The following is a 15,663-nucleotide window of genomic DNA, read 5'->3' on the forward strand; positions in this document are numbered from 1 at the left end:
TCTACCGGGCATTTTCGTTCCTACCCTCACCTATGGTCATGAAGGCTGGGTCAGACCGAAAGAACGAGATCCAGGTACAACGGCCGAATGGTTTCCTCAGGAGGGTGGCTGGCATCTCCCTTAGAAATAGGGTGAGAAGCACAGTCATCCGAGAGGACTCGAGTAGAGCCGCTGCTCCTTCGCGTTGAAAGGAGCCAGTTGAGGTGGTTCGGGCATCTGGTAAGTGCCTCCTGGGCGCCTCCCTAGGGAGGTGTTCCCCACGTCCAGCTGGGAGAGGCCCCGGGGAGACCTAGGACTAGGTGGAAGATATATACTCTCCAACCTGGCCTGGGAACGCCTCGGGATCCCCCAGTCGGAGCTGGTTGATGTGGCTCGAGAAAGGGAAGTTTGGGCCACCTCTGGAGCTGCTGCCCCCGCGACCCGACACCGGATAAGCGGTCGAAGATGGATGGATGGATTCTCAGCAGTAGTGATGGGCAGATCTATCCAAATATCGATAATATCGATACCAACGTTGGTATTGATATTAATCAATATCAGTGTAGTATTATTGATACTTTAGTTTCAGTTTTTTTCCAGTATGCAGTGCTGCAGTTTCATCAGAAAGGCAACCTGGCTGTCTGTGTCTGTGCCGCTGCTTTCAAATGCCACTCCAGTCACAGCGTGGAGCAGGCACACTTTGCTCCTCCTCCCCCCTCTTGTGATATGATGTTGTAGCGTCACGTGACTCAGCGGCGCCAGGCAAACAAGCAAGCAAGTGGCCAGGCCTGGCGGTGGCCAGCAGCATCACAAACACAAGCAGGACAGAGACGGAGCAGAAGAATGGCGGAGAAGTAGAGGAGCACCGTGTGGCTATATTTTCAGGCCAAAACTGAAACAACGGCAAGCTGTATAATTTGTAAAAAGGCTGTAAGATACAGTGGTAACACAACTTGTGTATTCAAGCATATGAAAATTCTGTCCTGGGTTTTAATGCATTAACAATCCAAAGATAAAATCACAAAACACTTTAAAGTCATAAAAATTCATTCGGAATTAGCAATTTGATGATGCATCCACCTTAATTATTAAAAAGTATCTGTACCGGCGATACTGGCCCTGTCTTTACTTGGTATCGGATTGATACCAAATATTGCAGTATCTCACACCACTACTCTGCAGGCAGAATCCCATGGTATTATTGTATTGTTGAGTATCTGTGTATCCATGTCTTCTGTACTGTCCTACTGTACTGTACAATTCAGCTTTACCAACTTGGGTTAGGGCTCTAAGATGCAAAGCTACTATAGGTTCTTTTTATAGCTAGATTTAGTCAACAAGGTAAGCAAATTACCTTTTTTTACCCCTTTACTATTTTATGTCTGTTACCACCTCCTTAGGAAATGCTACAATTCTATAATGGTTTGTTAGCAGTTGTCTGTATCCCAGAGTTATGAGTGCCACTGGTGCACCAGTGTCTCTTGTCACACTCCCGGCTCCAGCAAATAAAACATGAATTACCATATGGAGGCTGTTGCCACGTAACCTGCTAGCTGGAGACAAAAATACATGAAGCTAAGAAACCGACCAGGCACAACCTTGATTGACAGACAGACAGACTAATAGATAGATGGTTTCAATTATTTTTCTACGTGATTATATTTTATTTTATCTAAATTACACAACAGCCAGTTGACACACAGGATCCCTTGGGATTGTCCCTTCTCTGACACCCATGGAACAGCTGACTTAGCCAGCTGGGGCCTGGACTCACAATTTGCTCACATGATATAAAACAAATACACCTAAAGAAGACTTCTGGAGCCAGTTAAAGGATGTGAAAGGATGCAAGGAAGTGGCTTCACCAGGCTCTCTGCCAGGCAGCCAGCCCATATAGACTAGTTATAATTAACGCTGAAACAAACTCCCTGTGGCCTGGGATCTTGATGACAGTAAAATGAGAAGAAATTGAGTTGAAGGGGCCATACATCTCTTTAGTGTCAAGCTGCATGTGGCTCTGTGGCCAACTGCTGAAAATACTCCAAGTTAGTTCCTTTGATAGTATCACTTAATTGTAATAAATTAAAGTAATTGGAAAAATAACTCTACCGTTATATGTACTGTAAATGTTTGTTACAATGGCGAATTTTAAAAGAAAGTCAAAACTGGTGCAAATATTTTATGTATGATGGTATCATTGGAATCCAAAATGAACATATGAAGTGAGTAATATATAGTACTATTAAGAGATCAATTATTGGTACATACATGATTAATTTAAGATATTCTATAAAGAGGTATGTGTGTTTTCTAAACACTCCACAAGTGTCTCAAGTGTGATGGGAATGTATCCAATGATTGAGACATGTTTTGTAGTCTGTTGCCCAAATGGACGTGACACAACAGCCTTGTCCCACTACCCACGCTCGTATTCTTGTGCTATAAGCCAAGAGCCCACACTGGTGTTATCCATTAGCTGTCAGCAGTGCCCAAGTACCTATCAACAGACTGCAAATGTACACAGGATTTTTAAAGACACAAAGGGGTAGCCTTGGTTGATTACATCATCCTATCACTCAGTCAAGTAAATACATTGGCCTGTATAAAAGAAAGCATGCCAACATGTCACCATAGGAAAATCCCAGGTGTAAATAATGACTGAGTGCCAAAACTTCATCAGACGGGCCGACGACGCAATTTAGAGAGAAACTCTACTGAGCAAATGTTTGCCAAATTACTAGTTAAGTATCCAGCTAAGCAATCTCAGAAAAATACTCAATCAAAACTGTTAAAGGCTCAACACAGCACATCCACACAGGTGTTTTCACTTGGCTAATTAGACCTCTGTATACTATCAAGACAGGTGAGAGAATCAAGCACGGCCGAACATGCTCAAACCCCTGAGGAGAGATCTAATTAGGCAAAAAAAAACAAGAAAAAACACCTGTGTGGGTGAGGACGTGTTTTATAGTTTATAATTGGTTGTATGCCCAACGTGTGATGTATGTCCAACGGGTGACATATGACAAAGTCATCCCTTGAAAAGGCTGTTATTTGGAGCGCTGAGAAAAAGGTCATGGGCAGAATTAAACGTAACACATGTATGTGCCTTATCCTCTTTCAGATATAGTAGGGGCTTCTAGTCTAACCTGATTCATGAAGCAACATGAATGGGCAACCTGAGGGGACATAAGGGGGCCACTCTCATTTCCTGGCTCTCAACCCTTGGTAATTACCTATATATAATAATAATATATATAATAATGTGTGCCCAAAGGCCCTTAGTCTGTTTCAGAGAAAGAGAAGAAGAATGAGCAAGATAGTGAATTTATGTACTGTGGAAAGAGTATATTAGGTCTACTCCAACAACATACTGTATATTATAACATACAGTTTTACAACAGCTCAAAGGCACAAATAAAATAGGTCATGAAAATATTAGTCATACAGTTGTGCTGATACGTTTATGAATCCAGGCTAAAATTGACTAAAAAGAGGAATAAAAAAAACTATCTTTTGAAAACTGATCTCAATGCCTTAATTTAAAAAAAAGAAGAAAAATTCGACCTCTAAGAACACCAATTTTCTTTTTTCCTTTTATTCTTTATGTATTACACAATAGGAATACTGTTTTACAGTTCGGGAAGTATACGTAGATAATACATGAACTTAAGGTATCTCCTCTAATTCTCCTTCTAAATCTCCTTCTATATCGCACAAGCATTTCAGAACTATTTGACAAGAACAACGTATATAAACGTTATAGCATATTTACCACAGAAAGATTTGTCAGATAACATATGAAAAATAAAAAAGGAAAAGGAAAAAGATAAGAAAACTTGTTTAAAGACCTGGCAGTATTCTATTCAATAGCCATATGAATAAACAATACAAGGACAGATATAGATTGGTTAGGGACACCTCTGTTTTATAAAAAAATATTTGTGTGATGGCACTTCCAGATGTTGTGTCGGTTGTATATATGAGGTCCATTCAGTCCATATTTTAACTTGTTCATTTGTAACCGATGTAAGAATGTGATTTTTTCTATCAAATATATGTTACTGATTATCTCTATCCATTCCTCAGGTGGTAATCAGTATCTAGTAAAGGTTTTCCAACCAGCTGATAACATGACACCAAACAGATACTTATTAAAGTGAGCATTCATATTTAAATGAAAATCAGTATTTCTAACACAAGGGTACTAAACTAAAAGGGTATTTTAAGACACCAATTTTTTTGTGAATAAATAATGTGTTGTAATAAATAAATGTTGTTCTTTTAAAATACAGAGGGCATAAGTATACAAACCCCCATGTTAAATTCCCATAAAAGCAGGCAGATTTTTATTTTTAAACGCCAGTTATGTCATGGACCCAGGACACTATGCATCATGATAAAGTTACCTTGGCCTTTGGAATTAAAATAACCCCACATCATCACATACCCTTCACCATACCTGGATAGGCATGGGGAACTTTCCATAAGATCATCTCTCAATGCAAATCAAATCAGCTATAAGGCTAACTGAAATAAAAACCATGTCAATCTCAAGGTATTGTGAAGGGTATGTGATGATGTGGGGCTATATTAATTCCAAAGGCAAATGGAACTTTATCAGGATGCATAGTATGCTGGATCCATGAAATAACTGGCCTTTAAAAATAAAAATCTGCCTGCCTCTATGGGAATTTAACATAGGGGTGTGTGTACTTATGCCCCTTGTATTTTAAGGAAGAACATTTATTTATTAACAATACATTATTCATTCACAAAGACATTTTTACTCTTTTGAAAAGATCAATTTCCAAAAGATTATTTTTTTCATTCCTCTTTTTAGTCAACTTTAGCATGGGTTCATAAACTTATGAGCACAACTGTATTGACATTTTATTACTTCATAAAGATTATCCTCTTCTGCCTGTGTGTGCTACCCTACAGGTGGATGTTTAATGGGTCCGCTATCAATTTCCCATGATGGATTTGAAAAATAGTTTACACCAAAACACAAAAAATACAATCAACATAGTTTCAGTGTATTGTACTGATGCCCAGTACAATGGAGCTCAGAGGCATTTTGTGGTGCACAAAAACACCTATAAAATAACATTTGAGAAACCGATAAACATCTCATTGAAAAGATTACTTCAACGGAGCATGTTGTGAACGGTGGATCTTCCTTCTGTAAAACAATATTCCTAATTGAAAGTATTCACTGTTAGGTGATATTAAAGAGCATTAACTACATGCCAGTGAGCTTCATTGTATTGGGATAAGCTACTGCTAATTGCTTCAAACTTAAACGAACCACACAATAACTGAAAAGAAAAGTAAGAGTCAGCTAAACTGAGTATGTCCCAACAGTGAAGTCATGAGAACAGACGCAGAGCTGTGACTACTGTCTCTCAGGTCTCCCCAGGGGTAGACTCAATCTGTCAGCACCCTTCTCTAATACAGCTCTCAGTGGAAGGCAACAGGGATAAGATCTTTCTCCGCAAGTACCCCTCCACACACACATACGCATCTCCCCTCAATCCTTAGCCTACCTAGACTATGCCAGGATGCATGGATCATCTCTTACTGCCTGGCATCACTCTGTCCCAGTACACAGATCTTGCTCTAGCCAGAACAACGTCTCCAGTGTCAGGCAGAATGAGGGTCTTTGTTGCCTCAGACTCAATACAGGACCTTCACTCGCATAAGTGGTTTGGGGTGGTTTGATATGGAGAACAATATCCCTTTTAACATGATGAAGAACTGACTGCAAAAGTGGAAAGGGGACAGTTAGAAAAACTCTGCAGATTATTCTTGAGTACATTATTTTATATTAAAAACACTTTCCTTACTCTTTTCAGCTAAATATGGTTTGGGGGGGCTTCTATTGTGAATAACTAGATGAGTTTTAACAGTAACACTGTTTCAACCTCTCAATAAGGGTACCAATCCCAAACTTTGAATTGGACTTACACATTAAATTCCATTTCTAACATTCTGTCTGGTATGTCTAGGATCTCTTGAATGTTTTAAAGACAAATGTTTTTTCGCTTTTCTATTCACCTCTAAGGTGTGACACAACACAATTGATTAAAAACCCTGTTGAAAAGCAGTGAACTTACACACACAAAAATATGAAACTGCTGTGAATGACATAACTGTATGGGGTGGTTACATAAGACAACAAAGCATTTCTGCTATGGAGTAGCTAGCTAGCTGAAGAAGTGGTCAAACGAAGGAGAGTTATTTATAATATTATTTATGATAAACCTACCTGACAGTAATACTCAATATAACACGTTTGTCTCAAGACGTCTAACTTTAAGTTAGCTAAATTGGAACTCAGTAACGTAGCCAATTAGCTAGCTAACGCTAACGCTAGTTACCTAGCTGGCCAAATTTTAGTTGAGCACACAAGTGCCAGGCTTAATAAGACGTTTCTTCAGTTGGTTAGTTTGGCAATTTGTTTTTATAGGTTTTGCTTACCTTTCTCCCTGACATTGTGCCGAGCGTTGACTTTTAACTTTGTAGAGTGCGACATCTCGTGGTAATGTTAGGTCATTACTCTGCCGTTGAGCGTTCAGCACTGTCTAACCAATCCATGAAAAGACTAGTGAGACGTCAAGAGACTAACCAATGAACGTTTAGCTACATCTTTTACAACAAAAATGGCGTTCTTTGTGTTGTGAAGCGGAGGAGCTACAGACAAATACATTTTATGTTTTGAAAAACTGAAAAAGTCAGGTAAGCATGTAATTTAGTGATAACATAGTGTGAATGGATTGTGTCTTATTTGCCGTTGTCGTGCCAATGTACTTATGGTTTTGCACTCAGCAAGACAACTTTATCTTAATTTATGATTTAATTCATCACATCGGCAGCTAACGGCTAACGTCAAGGCATATGAATGAATAACGTAGCTAACTAGCCAGTAAACTAAAGTAAGCTAGTGCGTATTGCATATAGAAGTTTACTGCGAAATAGCTTTAACATTAATGGCTATCTCTTCGAAATGTTAAATCATTTTACGAGTGGGTGGTCGTTTTTACCAGGATGAAGGTGGTCAATCTGAAGCAAGCCATTCTACAGGCATGGAAGGAACGATGGAGTGACTACCAGTGGGCCATTAACATCAAGAAAAACTTTCCAAAAGGAGCAACATGGGACTATCTTAACCTTGCAGGTCAGTGAAGTTCCCTAGACATCATGCTAATAATTACTCTTTACACCAGTTATCTTTTTTATCAATTCTAATTGTGGCTTTACATGCTGTTTGTGTATTTCAGAGGCCCTGATGGAGCAGGCAATGATTGGTCCCTCTCCTAACCCTCTTATTTTGTCTTACCTTAAATATGCTATAAGTTCCCAGGTTAGAGAAAAAGCATTGATATTCAAAATATGGTAACTGGGCAGTGAGTCAAACCATAATGAATGTTACCTTCTCTCTCCTTAGATGGTGTCTTATTCCAGTGTACTGACAGCCCTCAGCAAGGTAATTTATTTTTTTATATTTTTTACACAAAATTATGCTATCAGGCGATTTACTTGAATATGTGAGATTTTCATTAATATGCCTCTTTTCTGATAGTTTGATGACTTTTCTCGGGAGCTGTGTATCACATCACTGTTGGAGATAATGGACATGTTTTGCCATCGTCTCAGGTAAGTGAAATTATCCACAACAGTGTTTTCCTTCTCCATCTGTAACGTTATATAACATTTTCCATTTTTAGGGTTACCTGTGTAACACATAACTGCATCAATTTTAATGCAAGATTTTTATGCCTTGTATGAATTTAAAATTTCTTATAAAATCACAATATATTTAGTAAACATATGTCTTAGAATATCATCTGCAGTGAATTGGGGCAAATATTGGTTTTGCACTAATTGCGTAGTAACTATTAACAAACGTGTTAAATGGGATATGTAGACAACGTTTAATGAAGCTGAGAATTTATGTAAAAATAAAAAGGTTATTTCTTATTATTTCTAAGTCTTGCTTAGACTATTGCCAACTCAACTCAGATAACCTGCAACTCATCCAGAATGCGACTACTAAGGTGATAAAGTGATTGTATCATACCAAGATCAACCTTGTCTCACAAATTAACATTTAGTTATTAAATCTTACTTGTTTCCTTTTAATACCATCAGCTACAGCTGCATACCACTAACTCTTAAGGAAATGAGCAGCCCATATTCCTTGGACATGCAATATTTTGATGTATTTCTAATGGTTTATTCTTTACTGCTTGCCTGCACATTTGCTAAGTAAAAAACTGTTAGCTTGGTTTTGGAAATGCCATAAGTTTCTTCTAATTTAAATGCTGTCTGACTCACTGCCTCTTATCTCTAACTCTGAAGCTGTCACGGGAAAGCAGAGGAATGTATCGGGCTGTGTCGTGCTCTGCTGGGAGTGGTAGTGTGGCTGCTGCAGGGCTGTGCCTGGTACTGTGAGAAGCTGAGAGAACTGGGTCCATCAGCTAGCACAGAGGCCAGTCTAAGAGCCTGCCAGGAGAGGCTTTACAGTCTGATGAATAGCACCAAGAACAGAGCCCTGGTCCACATCGCTCGACTAGAGGAACAAGGTGTTAAGAAAGAGAGAGAGTGTATGTGTGTGTGAGCGTGCATGCGTGCATAGAGTTGTGCATTAGTAGAGAGATATATATATATACACAATTTATTTATTTAAGTAAAACAATTTGCAAACTTGAAGTTACATTTGATCTATCACCGAGTTTCCCTTGGTAATAGAGTTGCTCAGAGTTTAAGAGACAGTTTTGGTTACCAGTGATTTTCTGTGAAAAATTAAGACTAAACCTTACCATTTATATTAGATTTCTGCAAATCTTACCTGGTTTCTGCTGCTACTCCTCCAAAGGTTCCTGGAGCAGCGTAGAGCAATCAGTGTTGAGAGTGACGGATGGCCTCGGCTGTGTCCCTAACCAGACATTGAGAACTAAATTGGAGGAGAGCTTGTCACTAGTAAAAAGGTGAAGAGTCCCACCTTTTTCCTGCAATTTAACTTTTGCATGACGCTGCTTAGCCTAGACGTGGCAATATAACTTTTCACTCTGTCCTCAGTATTCCCCTGATGCTGTCTGAGCAGAGTGACCCTAGGTTCCATGCCTCCTTCCCATCAGTCCACGCCTTCGTCATGCTGGAAGGGACTATGAATCTGACAGGCGAGACACAGCCACTGGTGGAGCAGCTGATGATGATCAAAAGAATGCAGGTGAACATTTAGCATCATAGGAATGTAATGTTAAATCTGCCTTAAACTGCCAAGGAAAGTGAAGTGCTTGTCTTTTGGTAGCTAGAGAGATGCCAGTACACCTCCTGGACACTGCTGAGGTGCCCCTGAGCAAGCCACCGAGCCCCCAATGGCACGGCATGCTTGTTTATTGGCAGTCTTCTCGCTCTGACATCACTCCAATAATGTGTATAGATCATGTTTGTGCATGTTTGTGTATTTCGGGCCTGCGTGTAATGTGTAAAAAACAAAATGTAATTTCCTCTTGGGAATCAATAAAGTCTTCTTAAATATCTTGACATTAATATAGCATGATGGCAGTAAATTGTAAACGGTAAGGTAATTTTTATCAGAGTGGTCCGTGTTGTATTTAATGTATGTATTTCATGCTCAGAATTTAAAAAAAAAAAGAACATAAGAAGTTAAAGATCAAACTAAATCTGCAGAGTCCAACTTTTTCTGCAAGACCATTTGTCTTTCATTGTTAGGCCATTTCTCAATTTGCCTTTGTCCTTGTAGTTTTCAGTTTCTTCATGCAATAATTAATTCACAAACATATTAAGAATGCTTTATTGTATGTATATATTTTAAATTTTTTACCAGCAGTCTTTTCAAATTGTCTGTCTTCCACAGCGAATCCCTGCTCCTCTTTTTGTCCTGGAGATCTGGAAGGCCTGCTTCACCGGCCTCATCGAGTCACCAGAGGGCACAGAGGAGCTCAAATGGACTGCCTTCACATTCCTCAAGGTAAGATCTATTTCAAAGATGAGGACTGTTTCCTTTATCTACTTGTGATCTGCCTCTGTCTGCCTTTCTTTTTTTTGCTTAGTCTGGAGTGTTTTATTGTCCTTTTGACTTTAAATTGCAGTCAAAAATCTGGGCCATTTGGAGTGAAATTCATTGATTTGTTTATTTCCACTTATAAGTTTGTATTTTCAGTATTCTTTCCACCTGAAAGTCTTAAGTGGACTATCTTTTGCCTATGTTGACTTTAGGTTTGTTTGCATGCAGTAATCAATTTAGTGAATAAGGATGATATAAAGTAAACGGATCTACATCCGGCACCAGTGACAGAATGACAGAAGTATTGTTACTGTGCGCATGCAACTCAACCACACTTAAAAAACATATTTTCTTGTTTCTTTATACTAGATTCCACAAGTTTTGCTCCGCCTTAAGAAGTATCCTCAGGGTGACAAAGGACAGGTACAACAATTGACTCACTGATGTCCCAGATGAATGAACACTGACACAATCATGAGCTTTTAGTATTGCTAAGCAGTCACGGGCTAAAAAAAAGCAATAACTGTGTGGTGTGAAATGTAATGTGATGAAACCTCATTTTTTGTTTCATGGCAAATTGTATTTTCCAGGACTTCATGGAGGATGTGAACATTGCATTTCAGTACTTACTTAAACTCACACCCCTGCTGGACAAAGCTGATCAGAGATGCAAGTAAGTGCTCCAAAATATTGGCACAAACATCTTCACTGCCTGTACTCTCATTGTAAGACTTTCTAGATAAAAAAAAAAAGAAAAAGCCAGTTAAATGCCTTGTAAGCCGACACCATGACACTTATCATTTTTCTTGCGCTTCTTTACATAGTTGTGACTGCCTCAGCATGCTCCTGCAGGAGTGTAACAAGCTCGGTCTGCTGTCAGATTCAAATACAGCTTGCCTAACTTCAAAACGGTACGGGTTCCCGTGTCACAATGAACACACGTGACGGCTCTTTTCTTTATTGTCTGAACTCTTTTAATTAACATGATCATGAATGAAGTTTTGTTCACTATATTCACACAATACACCGTATCCCCCAACCCCCCCACCCCGCCTCTGTCTCTCTTGTCTACCCCTACCTTCCCGTCCCTCTCCCCTTGCACATTTGATTCAGGACCGAGGACAGGGAGTTTGCCCCAAGGTTAAAGACAGCAGAAAATGCTAACATCCAGCCTAACCCTGGTCTCATCCTGCGAGCTGAGCCCACTGTCACCAATATTCTTAAGGTAGAGCCCCATTAGCTGATCTAAACTGTACAGGGCATTCTCAATGTATTCTATAAACTGTATAACATCAAGGACATGTATGAAAGTGTCTGATCTCAGTGTAAATGACGATAAGATAATCAAAGTTACATGCCTAGAAAAAAAACAATGTCATGTGAGAATTAAATAAGAGTGGAAGAACTATAATGAACACACCTTTAGTTAAAAGAACAAATGAACATCACTCTTCCTTTCTTGTTCATTAGACAGTAGATGCAGATCACTCCAAGTCGCCTGAGGGCCTTTTGGGGGTCCTGGGACACATGTTGTCTGGAAAGAGCCTCGATCTGCTCTTGGCAGCAGCAGCAGCCACTGGGAAACTCAAATCCTTTGCCCGGAAGTTCATTAAGTGAGTAAATGCAAAATAGAGTTGTAAGGTAAAATAAATAGTCCCTATTGTCCTATGTTGACTTACATACCAGTGGAATGGTGAAAACTCCAGTTGGCCTGAGAAGTGGATCTTTTAACAAGATGTTTCATAACTTGTAATGTGTTTCCTCTTTGTTCTAGGCTTAATGAGTTTCCTAAGCACATCAGCGGCGAAGGATGTGAGTTCAAATGCAAGAGTGACATGTTCCAATGTGGGGACTTCTATCCTCATTGACATATTTAATATTAAACAAGATCCTAACATTGAGGATTTTTTTCCTGCTCTCCTTCAGCCAAGTCTGCGTCAGTACGGGCCCTGCTCTTCGACATCTCCTTCCTAATGCTGTGCCATGTGGTGCAGACATATGGTTCTGAGGTTAGTTTGTGTCAATTCAAGCTTTTCAGAAAAAGAGTATATTGATGTTAATGGGTACTGTAGTATTTCAGAGAAATCAGCCTGCCCTTTCAACGTAAGGCCACACAATGTGCAGAGAAGGCTTTGTAGAAGTGACCTAAGATTTTCTACAGCATCGCTGAACAGAATGCTGTCGATGGATTCAATCTGTGTCATGTGTCCATTTTAATTGATTAAGCCTAAAGCGATTCAAAGAGCACACCGGTGCCCTGTGTCTCTCATTCCCAGGTGATCCTGTCAGACCCCAGCCCTTCAGGGGAGACACCATTCTTTGAAACATGGCTGCAGACATGTATGCCTGAAGAGGGCAAAACTCTTAACCCAGACCACCCATGCTTCAGACCAGAGCCTGGCAAAGTGGAGAGCCTGGTCACCTTGCTGAATAACTCCTCAGAGATGAAACTAGTGTAAGTTGCCGACTACTCTTAACTTAAAGAACCGTTTTTTTGTGCATGCTTAATCCCCTTTACTCTCAATCACTTAACATACTTTACCCCACTGATGGCAATGTCTTTCGCTCCCTTACAAACCATGTGTATCCATTCATTTCAGCTCTGCAGCAATTTTCACATTCTTCAAACAGTACACTTTAATCCCCCCTATTTAGTATTTATATTTATATAATATAAACATGCATTATTGGTTTAGAACTCAATTTAATGTACAGTACTTGCAAGCAGACATTAGTGTATATACTGTAAATGTATTTTTCAACATAATTCCTTCTGTGGGCACCTACTGTATAATTGGAGGCTGTTTATTGAAAATGAATGACATTATAGAAAAACCCTATTGTAAAAAACAAAAAAAAACGATATATTACTGTAGAAAAGGGTTATTAGTTTGGACTATACGTAATAAAAACATATAACGGAGGTTCCGAAGTCTGAACCAAGACAACAAACTCTTAATTGACTACAACATTGTCAATGGCAGTGTGTTACAGCCTCACCCCTTCCGTTTTCACCTTTCACAATAAAAGCCCTTTGCTAAGAGGCAACTTGTTATAAATCATTTATTAAATGTTTATATATTGCTTATAAATGCTTTATATAGGGACTAAAAGTGTCACACCCTTACAATAAAAATAAATATTGTTTGTAATTGTAGCGCTTGACTTTTGAGTGGATGTCAGAGCTTCCCAGCAGTACATGAATGCACCAGACGGGCACTCTATTCAAATCACAGAATGCCTAAAACTCCAAAGCCATTCAAAAATAGTGATTGTGATAGTAATAGCAAAAAGCACATGACTATTACAGTAAGGACTCAATTTCATTTTTTATTTTTTTTAGACTTCTGCTTTGGATACTTTTGGATCTTTGTTTTGAACATTTGGTGGGCACTGCTTCACACTGTTGTCTTATAAACTAGGACTTTAAATGTTTCCACATCAGATTCTAGACAAAGCATCAAGTGCATTAATGACCTGCAGAGTATGTTTGGTTTTTATCTTATTATTTTCATTTTCCTTTCAGTTATGTATTGAATTCTCTAAATATGGAACTTCCTCTGACAGTTATCTGTTGTTGTGACAGCCAGGTGAAATGGCATGAAATCTGCCTCAGCACGCCAGCAGCCATCTTGGAAGTTTTGAATGCATGGGAGAATGGTGTTCTGTCTGTGGAGGCAGTACAGGTCTGTTCAACTTTAATGCTCTTCCTGTGACTAGAAAATATTTTGTCAGATTTCCTGAGTGTCAGTTGCTCAGGTGATCGGTATCCTCCCTAACCACTACATGAACTTTTGCAGTTTGACTCATTACTCAAGTGAGCATGACATATTCTCTGGAAATTGGCAAATAACCATGTGTAAGAACTTGCAACAGCAGTGACGTGCTAAATTCCAAGATTTGTAGCAGACTTCTCTTTTTTCGCCCCAATCCATTCAAGTTTTTGTATCACGCAATGTGGAAGGATGCGGTCTTAGTCAGAATCCCCTTTCCTTTGACCATACTGGTCATTCTTTTAACCACATATTTTCTTCCTTTTTTTTGGTCATCTCTCTTGAGTGTAGAAAATCACTGACAACATCAAGGGGAAGGTGTGCAGTATGGCAATCTGTGCGGTGGCCTGGCTTGTGGCCCACGTCAGGATGCTAGGGAGGGATGAGAGGGAGAAGCCACAGACTATGATCCGGCAGCTCGTGACACCGCTTTATGGGGAGAACACTCTGCAATTTTACAATGAACGGTACACACAACTGAAACACACACTTATACTTTACATCTTTAGCCGATGATCAGATGCGTTCTCCTTCACAGACCATTAATACATGAATTAACAATGATGTCCTCTCACCAGGGTGATTATTATGAGTTCCATCATGGAGCACATGTGTGCCGACGTCTTCCAACAAACGGCCGCGACCCTGCGTCCCCCAGTGGAGGGCCAGGAGCCGATCCCCTACCGCAACCTGCTGCCGGCCAAAGACCCCATCCATGTGGCCCTCAGCAAGCAGTTCCAGACTGTGTTGCGCAAAGGCTGGGTGGACAGCCGGGCCCTGCATCTGTTTGAGAGTCTTCTCAACATGGGCGGGGTCTTCTGGTTCACAAACAATTTGGTCAAGGTAGGGGAACAAGAAAAGGGTGCGGATAGCTTGAGGATCAACAACAGACACACTAGCTTTGTTTCAAGGCGGCAACTAACCATTCATCATTTTGTCTGATGTTTATTTTCTTGATTAATCGTGTTAAAAAAAATTGTCCGTCACTATTTATTCCAGCCTCAGGTGATCTTTTGTAAATGTCTTGCTTTCTCTGACCAATATTCAGATATATTGGTCATAATACTGAGAAATTCAGTTTGCCATGATATAAGACAAGGAAATGTTGCCTAACTGATTAACCGATTTTAACAAAATAGTAGTTTTCTCCACAAATCCACAAATTAAAAATCAATCAAACATTGCTCCACATGGTACCTTTTTAAGATGATGAAAACCTAATCTTATGGTATCAAAGACACATACAAATAGACCTTAACTAGAGCGTGACCGTCAATTTACTCATTATGTGTTTAATTGGAGCACTGCGTCTTATTCCAGGAGCTGCTGAAGGAGACTCGACAGGAGTGGGCCGATCGGGTGGTGGAGTTACTCTACAGCATCTTCTGCTTGGACACTCAGCAGATCACCCTCACCCTGCTGGGTACCATACTGCCCGACCTGCTCACAGACTCAGCCCACTGGCACAGCCTGGCAGACCCCCCTGGAAAGGCACTGGCCAAGTGAGTGAAGCTTAATACTTTTGATGTGATGATGGCGATGGTACTTTGGGATGTGGTGTTGACTTTACTCTTCCGATGACTCCTCAGGTTGTCTGTGTGGTGCGCACTCAGCTCGTACTCCTCTCACCACAAAGGCTCGTTCTCTGCTCGTCAGCGCAAAAGGCAACGAGAAGATATTGAGGTAACAGTCACTCAAGCAAGTAAAATGTTACTAATGGAAATGCTATTTTCAGTGTGAGAAAATGACACAAAGTGTGAACATTCAGATTGAATTCCTTTTAATTGCACATACACTACCAGTCGAAAATTTGGGTCACTTAGAAATTCCCATTGTAGACAGAACACCAGCTGAGATCAGTTGCATTGTTTTTTT

At 39.9% G+C, this 15,663-nt stretch overlaps 1 protein-coding gene and 1 long non-coding RNA gene across 4 annotated transcripts in view; one reads left to right on the forward strand and one right to left on the reverse strand.

Moving 5' to 3' along the window:
* LOC116671795 (uncharacterized) overlaps positions 1-6,580 on the reverse strand; it is a 50,311-nt gene extending 43,731 nt beyond the window's left edge. For both annotated transcript variants that reach the window (XR_004327367.1, XR_004327366.1), the window contains exons 1-2: positions 6,463-6,580; positions 5,529-5,743 (exon numbers count right to left, since the gene is read on the reverse strand). This is a non-coding gene — a long non-coding RNA (uncharacterized LOC116671795). The remainder of the gene's footprint in view (positions 1-5,528; positions 5,744-6,462) is intronic.
* med24 (mediator complex subunit 24) overlaps positions 6,482-15,663 on the forward strand; it is a 12,958-nt gene continuing 3,776 nt past the window's right edge. The window contains exons 1-22 of one of the 2 annotated variants that reach the window (XM_032503260.1): positions 6,482-6,720; positions 7,029-7,159; positions 7,263-7,345; positions 7,430-7,468; positions 7,565-7,638; positions 8,344-8,567; positions 8,861-8,972; positions 9,064-9,214; positions 9,866-9,979; positions 10,385-10,438; positions 10,606-10,688; positions 10,840-10,926; positions 11,129-11,240; positions 11,486-11,628; positions 11,790-11,827; positions 11,942-12,024; positions 12,292-12,470; positions 13,602-13,701; positions 14,080-14,255; positions 14,367-14,631; positions 15,109-15,290; positions 15,378-15,471. In XM_032503260.1, the coding sequence (XP_032359151.1) occupies positions 7,030-7,159; positions 7,263-7,345; positions 7,430-7,468; positions 7,565-7,638; positions 8,344-8,567; positions 8,861-8,972; positions 9,064-9,214; positions 9,866-9,979; positions 10,385-10,438; positions 10,606-10,688; positions 10,840-10,926; positions 11,129-11,240; positions 11,486-11,628; positions 11,790-11,827; positions 11,942-12,024; positions 12,292-12,470; positions 13,602-13,701; positions 14,080-14,255; positions 14,367-14,631; positions 15,109-15,290; positions 15,378-15,471 (2,523 nt within the window). In that variant the 5' untranslated portion in view covers positions 6,482-6,720; position 7,029. The remainder of the gene's footprint in view (positions 6,721-7,028; positions 7,160-7,262; positions 7,346-7,429; positions 7,469-7,564; positions 7,639-8,343; positions 8,568-8,860; positions 8,973-9,063; positions 9,215-9,865; positions 9,980-10,384; positions 10,439-10,605; positions 10,689-10,839; positions 10,927-11,128; positions 11,241-11,485; positions 11,629-11,789; positions 11,828-11,941; positions 12,025-12,291; positions 12,471-13,601; positions 13,702-14,079; positions 14,256-14,366; positions 14,632-15,108; positions 15,291-15,377; positions 15,472-15,663) is intronic. The other variant, XM_032503261.1, reaches the window with a different exon arrangement.

The sequence above is a fragment of the Etheostoma spectabile genome, chromosome 21 (genome assembly GCF_008692095.1).
Source record: "Etheostoma spectabile isolate EspeVRDwgs_2016 chromosome 21, UIUC_Espe_1.0, whole genome shotgun sequence".
NCBI classification, from domain to species: Eukaryota; Metazoa; Chordata; class Actinopteri; order Perciformes; family Percidae; genus Etheostoma; species Etheostoma spectabile.